This window comes from Pangasianodon hypophthalmus, chromosome 4, assembly GCF_027358585.1.
Source record: "Pangasianodon hypophthalmus isolate fPanHyp1 chromosome 4, fPanHyp1.pri, whole genome shotgun sequence".
Lineage (NCBI taxonomy): Eukaryota > Metazoa > Chordata > Actinopteri > Siluriformes > Pangasiidae > Pangasianodon > Pangasianodon hypophthalmus.
Genome location: NC_069713.1, coordinates 27,544,623 through 27,560,406, shown reverse-complemented (window position 1 = coordinate 27,560,406; position 15,784 = coordinate 27,544,623). Strand labels below are relative to the sequence as shown.

The window sequence follows — 15,784 nt, the reverse complement described above, 5'->3', positions numbered from 1 at the left end:
ATATGCTATCTCTGGGTAAAATTATTCATAAACATAGTATGTTATTCTTCCACTGTTATGCTGATGACACACAGTTGCAAGTTTCAGCAAAGCCAGATGACAGACACCAGCTTAATAAATTACAGACACCAGCTTAATTATCTTCCTTCTACTTAATTCTGACAAGACAGAAGTACTTGTATTAGGACCACATACAGCTAGAAGTAAGCTTTCTGATTAGTAACCCTGGATGGCATTTCTGTTTCATGATGTGCAGCAGTAAAAGACCTTGGTGTGATTACTGACTCCAGTCTTTTATTTGAAACTCATGTACATAATATAACTAGGATATCCTTCTTTCATTTCAGAAACATTGCTAAGATAAGAAATATAATGTTACTACATAATGCAGAAAAACTAGTTCATGCTTTTGTTACCTCTAGGTTGGATTATTGTAAGGCCTTGCTATCTGGATGTTCCAGTAGATGCATAAACAAGTTAGTGCAGAATGCAGCTGCAAGCATCCTTACTAGAACCAGAAGATATGACCACATCACCCTTATCTTATCCACACTACATTGGCGCCCAATCAAATTTTGTATTGATTATAAAATACTTCTCTTGACCTATAAAGCACTGAATGATCTTATGTCACAGTACCTGAGTGAACTTTTGGTCTTTCATGATCTGCCACACCTACTTCAATCAAAAGATGCAGGATATTTGTTGGTACCTCGAATAGTGAAGGCTACAGCAAGGGGAAGAGCTTTCTCTTACAAAGCCCCACAGTTATGGAGCAGCATACCAATTAGTGTTCAGGGCTCAGACACAGTCTCAGTGTTTAAGTCTAGGCTGAAAACATATTTGTTTAGTCAAGGCTTTTGTGAAAAAAGAGCAGATCTGGGGGGTTCACGGGCTTAGAGAGTTGTGGTGAACTGGGATGTTTGGATGCTGTCGCCCCCCCACTCTCACGCATTCACTCAGGTTTGTCGACGGTGGAGTGGCTGGCCACTTTATGTTCCAGGGTGCCCTCATGTCTGTGTTACCTTCTGGCTCTCCCTTTTAGTTATGCTGTCACAGCTAGTCTTGCTGGAGTCCTTGCTTGCACTCTGCACACAATATACATATTCTTTAACCATTACGTGACAATTAGCATACCTAACCATCTCTCTCTCCCTCCCTCCCTCTCTCTCTCTCTCTCTGTTGAGCTACACATGCTACTCCTGAGATAGACTGAGATACTCCCTGCCACTCCAGTGATCCTGACCCCTTCTGCTCTCCTGACCTGCCTGATCCATCCTGATGCCTTTCTTCTTGTTCGATTTCTCATCATTTGGAAATCACTCGCTGCTGATGAGGATGGCCCCACATGGACAGCCAGAAAATCATTGAGATTACTGAGGATGGTACCACTTAAAAACCATGAAGATGGCTTTGGACCTCAATTCATATAAACAGTTTTGCTACAATGGTTTAGGACTACAACTGCTATGATAGCTTTAGGACTGCAATTCCCACAAACAGTTTTGCACTCAAGTCTCCATCAGTAAACAGCTGATAACTTCAACAAAATAGACTTTGCGTAAACTATAAAGAACTTCCGTGGTCACACAATTGCACTTTTTGACCATGTATTATTATTATTATTATTATTATTATTTAATGACGCCCCCTTATGGCGGTCGTTAATCAGTGAGCTAACTTGGATTGTATAAGGCTGCTGTTTTTGTTTTCTGTGTGTGTGTGTGTGTGATGCCATCATCCTCAGCAGAACCTCCCATCATGGCGGAGGAGGAGCGCGTGTCGCACCCCGGCTTTATCCCCGCGCGCTACTCGGCGCTCCTCATCATCAGCGCGGCTCCGGAGCGGAACATCCGGGACTTTATCGCCTCAGAGATCCACAGAGGTAAATAATAATATTTCATGGAATAATGGACTCCTGTTTTAGTGATATATTTTGATGGCGCTTGAATGTGAGGATGCGGTCACACCGGGAGGAGAGGAATAGCGCGTCTCCCTGCTCCCTGCTCCCTGCGCGCGCGGAGACACCCACCCCGGGTTTATTTACACATTTACATTCACATTACATTTACACTGACATTTACACTTAATCGGTGCATTTCTGCGGCCAGTGCGTCGCGCGCACAGTGCCTGGAAATATTGTCTTCATCTCTGTTTATTTCTCATCACATCCTTATTTACACTTCCTGCTTCATTTACTCTGTATATTTATATGCGTGCACGCGCGTATTAAGGTCTATAAATGTAAATGTGAAAAATGTTCCGATATTGTGTGTGTGCGTGTGTGTGTGTGATGCTTTTGTGTAAATCCAGAGCCTGTCCGCATGAACACACACCCTCGGGCGTTAGATCCACACACATCAGCTGCTTGTGCAAAAATCCTGCAGTGTTGATCAGAAAAACGCGTTAGCGACATAAATAAACGGCGTTATGACGTAATAACCACCCCATAAGTATTGGCACCCCATCAAAGGGTGACCAAAAATAATGAATAAGTGCAATATCACGTGAACATTTTTGGGAATATTTTGTCTTGAAATAGCCTAGTGCAACTGGCCAATGAAATGCAGGTTTCAAAATTATTGGCACCCCCTAACAAATGAATACTTTTTACCTTTCCCTTAGATAGAATAACAGGATGTTTGTAATATCCAACAAGGTTAAAGACACTAATTGTGGTTCTAGCACCCTCCTTTATGCCCAATATTTTAATTTCCTAGTTCTCAGACCTCTCACACCACTGCTTTTCATCAGGGTTCTATTCAGGGTTGATTAGGTGATGTATCTGACCTGACATTCTTGTTAAAATCTCTGTCTGTGGCCACATCGTAACCTCCTGGCAAAAGCAATCAGGGTTTATGGGTGAAAATCTCCTGATATTTAGTAGAATTATTATTTAGCAGAGTTATGATGTCAATCTGTCAAAACGGCTTCACTGCAAAGCTTCACTGACCCTGTTCCTTGTATTCACGCCTCATTTTCCACTAAACTTGATAATGATGTCTATGTCCAAAAAGGTTGAGTTATGAATTTTGACCGAGAGTCTTTTTTAAGGACAATAATTTTTTATTTTTATCATTCATTTATTTTAAACATTCATTAGATGAATGAATTTTGCTTATGACACCACAACGTGTTTTTAATTGTCCAATCAGAAGGTGTTGATTCATTTTCTATAGCAGTAGCTCTGACAGTAGTGCAGCTGCAAATCACAGGTTTATATTAATGCACTCTTTCTAATATGGTATCGTTTCTGTACTAACGGCTCACAGGGACTTGTCAGCAGACAGCAGATGCTCCACGTAAACGGATTTTACAGAATCGTTGATATGGTTACGTTTCCTGTAAGGAGATTTTTATTTAACATTTATAGAAGGACTCTCCAGCGTCAGTGGTTTGTAAAAGCTGTAATTTTAGTTTTCCGATATCATCAGGACAGAGGAGTTTACGCTTTTTTGGTTTCGCGGTAACATGACAAGCCGAGTTTTTGGTCTTATTAACTTCAAGAGAGAGAGAAAAAAGAGAGACTGGTGAGGGAACGACTGTTTATAGCTGCTGTAACATAAGTGACAACAGGAACTAAGCTTTCTTGCCAAAATTAAATATAACTGTAAATGGATTAAAAAAGTATGACGTGTCATTCTTTAAGAAAGCAAAAATTGTGATCGCTGGTGAATTGCTATGGTGAATTTATTTTCTTTGAGGATTCTAAACTGTAAATATGATGATCAAATAATGTACTAAGTGTGGTTGTGGTGTATGTACTCAGTAGTGAGTGTGTGTGTGTGTGTGTGTTCGTGTGTGTGTATTTGGGTGTGTGCAGGTTTGCGGGTGTGGGATGTGGATCTGACGGTGTGTAATTTGGATGAAGAGCTCAAAGTGTTTGTGAGTCGTCACTCCTCTCAGAGCTGCAGTGATGTTAAAGGTGAGCACACACATATATACACACACACACACACACACATACACACACACACACACACCTTGTCTCTGCCGTTTACCTGTGCTTCAGATCAGTGACTTCAGCAATGACATCATGTGTGCAGCCAAGAGAAAGCTCCGCCCACATAAAAAAAAAGATGAAAAATGTACTTTTCATTAATCAAAACTCTGCTGCATAAATCACAATTCAGGAACTTTACTGTCATATGCACAGGCTCGTACAATGAAATTCTTGAAATATGTTCTCACGTATTCTGATGTAGATTTCCACTAAAGGATAAATAATAAATCCCAAATCAAGTAATGACAATGACAGTGTTAAAAAACAAAAAACAAAGTTGTCATGGTCATATTTTATGTAATCCTACACAGAATCTGTATAAACATTTGTGAGCAATTTATTGGTACAAAAATAACAATATGGCATAAAAAGAGGAAATATACAAATATAAATATAGAACAACATAAAATAAAAAAGCATGCAAATAAATAATGAAATATAAACACTATAATGGAGAATGATCACAGAATAAACAAGTGATTAAATAACTATAATCATTTTATATTTAATCACACAAATAAGGACATGAAAGATGGTTGTGTGGTTTATTACTCCACAAAAGCTAGATTTCTAACAACAGAGCTGCTTTGTGTGTGTGTGTGTGTGTGTGTGTTGGGTTCAGGAATGTTTCACATTCATATAACAATGACACTGTTGTTAACTGAACAGATCTGACTGTGAGATGTGAGTGTGTGTGTGTGTGTGTGTGTGGGTGTGTGTGCAAGGTTTTGTGTGTGTGTTATAATGAGTGGAAGTTTAGGAAGGAAGTGCTAACGACCGATTGTTCAGCGTCAGATCATGAACTTTCTTCACTGCGTCCATGTTATTTATTTTCCTCAAAAATCTGAGAATTTTCTCTAAAAAAAAAACAAAAACAAAAACAAAAAAAACCTCCTGTCACATATGCTTGATTTTTGTCCTTTGACCCCGTGACTGTGGATCCAGGTTTAACAGGAAGTGTGGGTGTGAAAAAGGAAATAGAAATTGTACAGAGAGCTGCAGGACAAAGGACAGAAGAATGTGTGTTTGAGAACCAGAATATGCTAAAAAAAAAAAAAAAAAAAAAACCTGGCACACTCTTTTTATGTGTGCGTTATCTCAGGAAGTTCACACTCACTCAGACTTTTTGTTCTTTAAAATGTTTTTTTTTTTTTTTTTTACAAAGAATTATTCAGCCTTAATCTGAGGAGTGCAGTTTCCTCCAGCTATATGTGTATAATTACTTCATTTCTCTCCTCCTGCTTAAGAAAACTGAACAAAATCTCAAATCTCATGCCTCTTCATCTCTCACCTTGTCTCTTTGAAGCTGTTGGTGAAATCATGTCAACCGTATAATCTGATCTGATCACACAGTCCGATGCAGATCTTGAGCTAGATTTTATTGGAATCATCTCACACAAAGTGACACACAGTAAACATATTATCTCACAGTGTAAGGCAGCTGTAAAGGTGCAGTAGGTAAGATTTGTAAAAATTTGTAAACATTAGGTCTCTAACAGTACGTGGAGCGGAATCAGATTTCAGTGAGCATGCTAACAAGAGTTAGCATTAGCAAGGACTGTCATGACATAATTTTTAGGTGCACTTAGACATACAGCTATAAAACTACAAACACACAAAATTCAGCTCATCATGATTTATGAGGATTTTCACAAGTGCAGTCACTGTCCTTATGAGGTCTTGTGCGCTCTACAGCTATGGTATTAGCATGTTAGCACTGTTAGGTAAAAGATAGGACATTCAGCTACATGAAAACAGAGTTATAACACTATAAACATGCAAAATTCTGATGTGCAGTTGCTGTCCTGTTTTTCTTTGTAATGAAAAAAAGTATCTACTCAATTTGTTATGTAAAGCCATCATTCAGACAGTTCAAAGCTTTATACAGATTGTGTTTACATATGTGTGCAGGAGCAACGTCACTAATTGTGCATCTATCGTCATCTCCAGTTCACCAGTTATAAATCACTCCGTCTGGGAAAGGGGTGCTAGTGTTTATTCTGCGTTTCTTGTTAAATTTTCAAAGCACACCATGCTTTTTGCTTTCAAGAAAATTATCTGGCTGTGCTGGGGGTTTACTGATTTCATACAAACAAGCATTCAGGCCCGTAACTCAGTTTTCAAACAGGTTTTCTCAGCCACAGAATACACTTGTGCTGAAGTCATGGGTTAAACCATTATTTTTTTTATCATGTTCTACCTATTTTTCCAGGTTATTTGTACATGTAAGAAATAAAAAAAAATGGACAATTGCACCTTTAACACACTTGGGCTTGTAAACCGTGTAATAAAGTGGACCTGCATTATTGATTTTTTTCTGTTTCAGTGTCCAATCTGTCTCTAAAATCAGATGAGATTAGTGTTTGATTAAGAAATCCTGCTTGTCTGTCTTCTGATCTGTGTGTGTGTGTGTGTGTGTGTGTGTGTGTAGGTCAGCGGATACTGGAGTTCAGTACGAGTGTGTTCAGCTGCAGAGTTGTGTTCAATCCCTCAGAGGAAACTCTCTACTCTCAGGTTTGTTCAGGCGCTGATTTTAAACAAGCCGAATTTTACTCCAGATTCAGATGTGAATTAAATTCAGATTTAATTTCTATTTTCCCTGTTTACTGTTTGCATCATCATGTGCCTTTTTAAAATTGAGATGCAGATTTAGTGTCTGTTAAGTGTTAAGTGACTGTTCTGACGAACCAGAGCTTGTCAGGCTCAGAACAAATCTGTTGTTTTAAAAAAAATGTTTTTAAAATGGTTATTCAATTCTAATTTGAGCTTTCTGTGTTCTGATTGGTTAAATTGTGTCATATGATCATGAATAAAGGGCAAAACAGTCATTTTCTGTAGCAAGTGTCAGGAATCACATCATTAATGTGTTTTTGTTATTACAACTTAAAATGTGCAGATGCAGGGTTTCTTATCAATTTCAGGGTTATGCTGCAATCTATTGTACTCCAAACTCTGAGTAAAAACCAGACCTACAACACAGAAAATTGCGAAGGAACAGTCATTCAACTCGGAATTCCAAGTGAGGAACTCTGGGATCATCAAAGTTGCCCAAGTTCTCTGACATAAACCCACCCAAAAATTAACAGTAAACAGAATTACTTTTGCCCTATGCTCTACTTGATAAAACTTGATTTTTAACTTTTGTGTTGTGAAAATTTGAACAACTGTTTGTTAAAACAGTTTATATTTTTTTGTAACTTTATATTTGCAATTCAATTTTGTTGATTGCAGCTCAGTTTTATTAACACAGATCTTTTTATGAGCAAAGACAAACAACACAATTCATTATGTCATTTCTCTTTGTTAATTGTACAGAAATCATTTATTTAGATCTCCTTTATGTTTATCCAAATATGACCTTGCTCTGTGCATCCACGTTTTTTCCCAGCAGAAGCAGGAATGAGTTTAGATTGGGAAGATCAACACTCAGAGTTCCAAGTAAAATGAATTTCAGCATTAACCTCCTGTATTTAGCTGTATTTACAGTATGGTCATGTGACAAATTTTAACCAATCAGAAAACAGCTGTTTCAAATTTTGTATATAAGGGTAACTAAAGAAGCAGATTCCACACGTAAATCACCATTTTTAATGATAAATTATGTTTTTAAATGACAAATCTGCAAATATATCAATAACTAAATAAACCATTTAGCAATTCACCAAAAAAACATTTTGTACATTAATAAATAGCTTCATTTTTGTTTGTAGGAAAGTACACATTTACACATTTGTTTAGAAAATAGTAATTACTATGACTTTGTCCACGATTAGTGTCCTAATATGTGCAGATACACGGCCTGATAACGGACACATCTCAGCACAAGTTGCTCGTGCTGACTGGACGCTCCCTGGAGGACAGTGGGGACCTTGTCTTACACACTGGACACTTCACTCCAAACCACTTCATTCAGATCTTTACAGACGAGGAGGTCTGTGGAAAATTTAATGTTTTTAACTACTGATTTTCTGTCCTTTAGCAAGAAACAGCAAACTAACAAAAATGAGTCAAACTGACAAAAGATTATGCATCTACACTGACTGTGTAATTATTTTTTGCACACAACAGATTCAACACAAACTGAACTCTGCAAGTGCAACAGGAAAAGCAAACCTGACCCTTAGCTGCCCAAAGACTGGAACGTGGAAGAACTCCATACTCGGGAAACACAATTTACAAGATGTAATAGACATTAAGGTGAACCCTTTAATGGTTCTGCCCAAAATGGATGGCCTCCATGAGTTCACCAATCATCTCTGTGAGAACACTGAGGCACCATCACCATTTGATCTCCTAGAACCCCCAAGCACAGTTGGGTTCCTTAAACTCTGTCGTCCTTGCTGCTATATATTTCCAGGTGGGAGAGGGGACTGTGCCTTTTTTGCCGTCAATGGATTCAACGTCCTGGTCAACGGTGGATCGGATCCACGCTCTTGCTTCTGGAAGTTAGTCAGGCATCTGGACCGTGTGGATTCTGTTCTTCTCACTCATGCTGGGACTGATAATCTTCCAGGGATTAATAGTCTTTTTGCGAGGAAGGTTGCTGAGCTCAAGGAAGATGAGTCCTGTGACTCAGAGAAGAAAGAACAGTGGCTGAAAAATCTGATCTCTCCAGAGTTGGGTGTTGTTTTCTTTAACGCACCAAAAAGGCTGAAAAAAATTCAAGGTGATCCTAATGTGCTGCGAAGTAGTGATCAAGCAGGTCTTACTTTACGTCATTTGGAAAAACTCAAGATCTCAGCAGAACCACTACTTCGCAATTCAAGTGGTCCCATAGAACCAGTGATTCTCTTTCAGAAGATGGGAGTTGGTTGTCTTGAGCTGTATGTCATTAACCCGGTTAAAGGCAGCAAAGAGTTCGAGGACTTCATGAACCGCTGGCCTGAAAACAGCACCAATCCCAAAGGTTCCGAAGTTTCCCTAAGTTCTCTGGTGTCTATTTGCACTTTGCTCGTGTGGCATCCTGCCAGCCCACATGAAAAGATCATACGAGTCCTTTTCCCTGGGTCAACGCCACAAGCAAAGATACTGGAAGGTCTAGAAAAGCTGAAGCACCTAGAGTTTCTCAAATGTCCTGTAGTGTGCTCCAAAGATATCGAAACAAAGTCAGAAAAGAACCCAAAGCGAGCTGAGAGCCAAGACAGCCTCAAGTCTGGCACCAAAGAATCCAGAACAAGCAGTGCCACAGCAAAGGAGAAATCAGTCCGTGGGTATCCAGACCCAAAAGACCAGGTCAAGGTCAAGGCTATGAATGATCAAGAAAAACCAAAATCTGTTGAAAATGGTGTCAAGCCTAAACTGAACAAAACCATTGCAAGGAAGGAGTCTTTTAAAGCCAACAAAAAAGATGACAGAAGTAGTGTGTCAGTGTCAAAAAAAACAGACATTGGACAGAGGAAAATGTCAGGTAAAAAAGATTCCCCTTTAAACAAACAGAAGAATGATGAAAAGACTGAAGAGAGTAAAAATTATTTGATGGGGAAAGAGGCCAAGAAAATGGCTCCAAGGTCTGCATCTCCTCCTGCAGACCCAAATAAATCTGCAAGTACAAAGAAAAATGAAATGAAAGTAAACAAAGGGACAGAGGACAGAGTAAAAATTAATAAATCCAACAAGGAACAGCAAAACCAGAAGCTCTCGGGTGATGTGGGGGATCCAAAACAGTTGGCGATATCTTCACCCGAGGATATGACAACAGAGTTTCTGGAAATGGAGCAAGAGCAGTCACATGAATTGTCTGCTAAAACTAAAATCCCTGACATCCTGTCGAGGAAACAATCAGGAAGTGAAGAAGATCCAGAAAACAACCATGCAAGTCCAGAAAAGTCTATAGATGACATACTGAATCCAGTCAAATCCACTGAGGCTTCTGGGATTGTCAAGACTCCAAAGAGTGAGCGCAGTGTAAATCTAGACCTTACGCCCACTGAGTTTAGCTGGCTTGATGGAGCTTTTAAGGACAATCCACCTAAAAGTGGCCAGGATGAAGTGTGCATTAGCCCTGATGAGAAGACCTTGGAGTTGAGTTCGCCAAGATCTGGTCCAAACAGTGCTGGTCACACACCATATCACCTTTCCCCTGAGGAAACTTGGGCCTCCAGAGACCGCAGCAGCTTAGCAGCTAAGATGTGCTTGGGATCAGACAGCCAGCAAGGAGGATCTTGTAAGACTTCAGAGTCTGGATGTCCCAAAAGTACTCAAGAGAGCAACTCCAGCTCTTCTAAAGAGAAACACTCCAGTTTCCTATCACTGAGCTCTTTCAAGGACATTATGCCTGATATATCACCCACGGTGACCACCACCACTCACTCAATGCCTGCCGAAGTTAGCTCACCACAGTCCACTGAGGTTGACGAATCTTTATCGATGTCCTTTGAGCAGGTGCTTCCTACGGTCAGTGAATCCACTAATGAGGATGAGATGTCCTACTCCAACGGACATTACGCAGATCCTGACTTCAAAGTGGGCATGTCCTTGTCTTTAAAGATGGCACATACAAAGAGGGTGATGAACGATCCCTCAGATGGACGTCCCTCTGGACCACAGAGTCTGATGTTTGATGCTCCTCATGATGTCGACCTTTGTTTGGTTTCTCCCTGCGAATTTAAACATTTTAAACCTCTAGAGAAAGATCAGCACACCCTTTCACCGGGACTTATGGCTACTAGCCCTCATGACTTCTCAGATGACAGTGATCGCTCCCAGGAAGTGGTGAAGCCCTTGTACCAGCCATTTTTAAGCAACAAGGCCACTCACCCAGCCCAGGAAACTCCTCTCACCTCTGCCAGCGACTACTTCCCCACTGCTTCAGATTCTGACCCCCAACCCGGTCTGGAGGAATGCCCTTCTATCACTGCAGATGGTGCGTTAGATTCTGATGAGGAAACGGGTGCGCACTGCTCCTCTGAGAACTTGAACCTGAATAATTCACCACTTCAGGATCCTCTTCCTGTTCCTCTCAAAGACTTCCCTCCTCTTCCTGCCCAGCCTGGGGCCTGCATGCCTGATCCTGGGAAACTCGGGAAAATGGGTGTAAAGAACAGGAAGACAAATGTGGTTACGCAGAGGCTAAGTACATCTAGCATTTCGACGCAAGCTAGCAAGACCAGAACAGGAAGTCAGAGTGGATCGGTTGGGAGTCTGAGGTCAAATTCTACTGTAGACACTCCAGTATCACGTTCTTCCCATTCTGGTGCAAAAAGACTAACCACCACAGGTAGGAAAAGATTTATAAACAAAATACCAAGACTGCAGTTTTAATTGATAATTGTCGCAAGACATTACTTGAATGTTTCTGGAAGCCTGAATTATGGCAGTAATTCATATCGTCTATTATCTTGATAATATCCTGTAGTTCCCTCAGTGGAAGTAAGTCAGATTGTAACATTTAATTCTTGCCACAGAATGTTTGCAGTCAGTCACTGTTTCCTGTAAAATCCAAATACAAAAGGATCAATTAGCTCTTAAGCTTATTATCTTGTCTAACCGGTTTTCTCCTTAATCACCAGCAGGTATCAAGAGCATCACCTCTGTGTATTTGGACTTGGCGTACCTCCCGTCTGGAAATGCAGCATCCACTATTGATGTCGAATTCTTCTGCCGTTTGCGATCGTCCTGTTACATTATAAGTGGAGATGACGCTCTGAAAGAAGTCATGATGAGACCCATTCTGGATGCTTTACTAGATGGAAAGTCTGTTTGGCCTGAAGATGTGCCGGTAAGTTCAGACTTTGCATTTAAGCATTGATTATGGTTCTTTACCCTAAGGAGAGCCAGGCAATAAGAAGGACAATCAATAAGAGAGACAACAAGTAAGAGAGACAACCATTAAGAGAGCCAGCCAGTAAGAGATACAACTAGTTAGAGAGCCAGCCAGTAAGAGAGGCAACCAGTAAGAGAGCCAGCCAGTAAGAGAGACAACCAGTAAGAGAGCCAGCCAGTAAGAGAGACAACCAGTAAGAGAGCCAGCCAGTAAGAGACAACCAATTAGAGAGCCAGCCAGTAAGAGAGATAACCAGTAATAGAGCCAGCCAGTAAGAGAGATAACCAGTAAGAGACAACCAATTAGAGAGCCAGCCAGTGAGAGAGACAACCACTTAGAGAGCCAGCCAGTAAGCGAGACAACCATTAAGAGAGACGGCCAGTAAGAGAACCAGCCAATAAGAAGGACACCCAGTAAGAGAGACAGCCAGTAAGAAGGACAAGAAGTAAGAAAGACAAACAGTAAAAGAAACAGCAGAAACTCTGTTCAGGCTGAAGATGTGCTGGTAAGTTCACACTTAGTGCATTTAAGCAACGATTATGGTTCCTTACCTTAAGGAGAGTCAGACAATAAGAAGGACAGTCAATAAGAGATCCAGACACTAAGAGAGACAACCAGGAAGAAAGACAACCAGTGAGAGAGCCAGCCAGTAAAAGAAAGACAACCAGTTAGAGAGCCAGCCAGTAAGAGAGACAACCAGTGAGAGAGCCAGCCAGTAAGAGAGACAAACAATAGGAGAGAGAACCAGTAAGAGAGAAAACCAGTTAGAGAGCCAGCCAGTAAGAGAGACAACCTGTCTGCAGGTGACATTAATCCCCACATTTGAGTCGATGATGATGCACGAGTGGTACCATCAGACCCAGGAGAAGCAGCAGCAGCTGGGCATCACGGTTCTGGGTAGCAACAGCACAGTGGCCATGCAGGAGGAGACGTTCCCCGCCTGTAAAGTGGAGTTCTGACACGGTGATGAAATAACAGGGAGAGTGGGTGGGGCTAAACACAACTTAAAAAAACAGAAAATATTCATCATAGTGTAGTGTTTGATGCTATAACACACACTAACACACACACACACACTAACAAACTTAATAACACATATAATAACACACCTCGTTAAGGGTGTGTTAATGAGCTGATCAGGTTCTAACAAACACTAATGTACACTATCACACTAACCACTATCCAGTCTTATTATAATTTATTCTGTGGGTTCTAGGTGGTTCTAGGTTTAGCTGACATTCTAGTGAGTACGCTAAGTAGGGATGAGTTCTAGGGTTTGGGACAGAGCCTTAAAATAGCTGTTGTTTTATTAAGTATAGTACATAATGATGAGTTCTAGGATTTTGGACAGAGCTGTTGTTTTACTAAGTACACTAACTAGAGATGAGTTCTAGGATTTGGGATGGAGCCTTAAAACATGGATGTGGACATTATAGAATCAGGAATTTTAGAGTTAATTTTAGAGTTAATTCCTGACATAGAACCAGGAGGTAGAAAACAGGAAGCAGGAAACAGGAGATAATACAAGAGGTTTTTGACATTTCATTATTACACATTGCTGTGTGTTTCACATTTACACATTTAATCAACATTTTAACCCTTTAACTGATGTAATAAACACCTTCAGTGTGTGTAACTGTGTGTGCACACTGTGTTTCCTGCATGTGGTTCTGGTTTGTTTATTTGAGATGAAAAAAATACAGCAGGTGTGAAATAAATCTTTCCAAAACGCACGAGTATAATTCAGTTTAAGAAGCCAAAGTGTAGAAATAGCTGGAAGTACACGCATGTGTGAGAATGTGTCAATATAAATATAGAAATAGGTACATTCTGATGAAGAATATTATTCATATTATTATATAGTAAATAATGAATAAATCTTTTGGATGCACATTGAAAAAAAGCTCCAATCAGGAAGAACATAACAAGTTTTCATTTCTCCTTTTAGATAATAAAAAACAGCTAATTACATCTCTGATTTTTCAAAAATGCATAAAGCACACATTAGTGAAGCTGGTTGTCTTTATTTGCTTTATTTTAGAAACTTCCCGATTAGGCTTTATAAAGAACTGACCTTTAATACATGAGTGCTGAAACAAATGATAACTGACTTTATAAATGATCCATTACCTGTGTGATGTGCAGAGTTAAAGTTCATTACTTCCCCATGGGAAAATTAATTCCTCTAAATAGATTTGTGTTCATCATCAAAAATCTTTCCTTTTCTTTTTTACTTGCTCCTGATGTTTCCTTTGCATCTCATTCTATGTGAGCATTCTGCATAGTTTAGAGAGATTTCCTGCTCTAACACACTTTCTTACACTCGGCCACCTTTAATAAATCACAAAATTTATAGCAAAATACGCAATATTGTCATTCTGGTTGTTTTTTGGGAGTTAGCTGACCATTTTGTAGCTAACATTAATATTAATTACATTACATTTAGCTAACTCACACTTACACTATGTCCCCAATGTTCATATTCAGCTGAGCAAAACTTATGCAAATGAGTCTGTGTGCCACATTATGTCTAGCCAATCAGACAATAGGAACAATTATCTAAGACTTTTAAATTTTACTTCTAAACTTCAAACCATATGATGCAATACGATATGATTAAACCCATCATGTTTTGTTGTTATCTTGAATTATTTGAAAGAAAACACCAGATTACTAGTTAGCATGCTAGTCAGATGGAGCGAGCTAATGTTATCTATGTGTATTCAACATTAACCAGATGATCTGATTGTTCACCTCCCTAAAGAAATGTACAGTACAGTCCCATATTGTTTACCTGGTTTCCATAACAACACCCCGGCCCTATGACCACACCCATAGTAACATTATAGAAACATCTATCTGAGCTGAGGTACATTTTGGACATTTGGCAACTTGCTAGTCAGTTTGTTAGCTAGCTAGATCTGGTTAGCCGGCTAGTTCTTTTAACTTAAGGTCAAAATTGAGACATTTTAACACTAAAATTACCAGTATCATGATAAAATTATGAAACCATGTTTAGTGTGTAGCTAAATAACACGTCATACATGGATAAATAACATTTAACAGTGTGTTAGAGCAGGACTTATGAAGCACTTAGAAATATTGAAATATTTAAAGGAATAAATGATGTATAATTCCAGAGCGTGTTCGGGTCCTGAGAGTTTGTGACGTAATGCTGCTGTGTGTTTAATGTGCTGTAACTTTCTCCTGATGATTTTATTCGGAAAGAAACTCCACATGGGCACAAGACTAGAAGAATGTGTGTAATATAAAACAGAAAAGTGTATGATATGGATTTGTTATTAAAATACAAATATAAAATGGTCTTGTGTGTGGTGTCAATTCCTGTTCTCACCTCATGTGTCTAAGTTATTAGAGGAAATGAAAAATGTCTGTCCGCTAGATGTTTTGTTTGTTTGTTTTAAATAATATTGCTGTTGGCTAGATTTTTTTTAAAAATAAAATTGCATTTTTCTCAGAAAGTCAAAAATCCATCTGAATGTAGAATTAATCAGGAACAGTAATCTGTTAGCAACATTATTTGAAAGATTTACTACAGATTTAGTGGCTAATAAAAATATTGGCTCTTAGTTTGCTTTTCAGTTTTATCTCAGAGTTATACGAACGTGCAGTTCTCTTTATTCTTCTTTCTTTTTTGTTTTATTATTGTTTGTATTCCTTTTCTTTTATTTATTTTTTTATTAGTACATGATGGTGGTGTGGTAAAAGGATATTTTTTAAAAATTATTACAGCATGGTTTTTTCTGTGATATATCCAGTGTCCAAAAATAAACATATATCTGTTTATGTTTAAATCCCAGAAAAGTGTCAGAAATCTCTTGTGCTTGTAAGGCATTAATGAAAGTAAGGCCACAAAAAGATGGTAAATATATACATTTTTACAATTAAGTGTACAAAATAATTTTAAATGTATATTTTTAAACTGTGGAAACGGTAAATACTTCATTCAAGAATATTCATATTATCTTTATTTTCCTAATTTTACCTGTATTTTATAA

General features: G+C 39.0%; 1 protein-coding gene across 2 annotated transcripts; it reads left to right on the top strand.

The window, feature by feature from the left end:
- The first annotated feature begins 1,741 nt into the window (after positions 1-1,741).
- On the top strand, positions 1,742-15,090 carry map1sb (microtubule-associated protein 1Sb). Of its 2 annotated transcripts, none has more exons than XM_034304027.2 (7): positions 1,742-1,885; positions 3,824-3,925; positions 6,435-6,517; positions 7,794-7,934; positions 8,072-11,219; positions 11,515-11,720; positions 12,569-15,090. In XM_034304027.2, exons 1-7 carry the CDS (start codon positions 1,762-1,764, stop codon positions 12,722-12,724), a joined length of 3,960 nt encoding a protein of 1,319 aa, XP_034159918.2. In that variant the 5' UTR covers positions 1,742-1,761; the 3' UTR covers positions 12,725-15,090. The 2 variants fall into 2 exon arrangements, with proteins under 2 accessions (XP_034159918.2, XP_026792713.3); XM_026936912.3 differs by having other exon boundaries at positions 11,512-11,720.
- Positions 15,091-15,784: the final 694 nt, after the last annotated feature.

Bases quoted from the DNA above. Each gene is read 5' to 3' on its own strand.
- map1sb (XM_026936912.3), top strand. From the start codon at position 1,762: ATGGCGGAGGAGGAGCGCGTGTCGCACCCCGGCTTTATCCCCGCGCGC. The intron at 1,886-3,823 runs GTAAATAATAAT...GGGTGTGTGCAG, and splicing joins CGCCTCAGAGATCCACAGAG to GTTTGCGGGTGTGGGATGTG. The intron at 11,220-11,511 runs GTAGGAAAAGAT...CTTAATCACCAG, and splicing joins AAAAAGACTAACCACCACAG to CAGGTATCAAGAGCATCACC.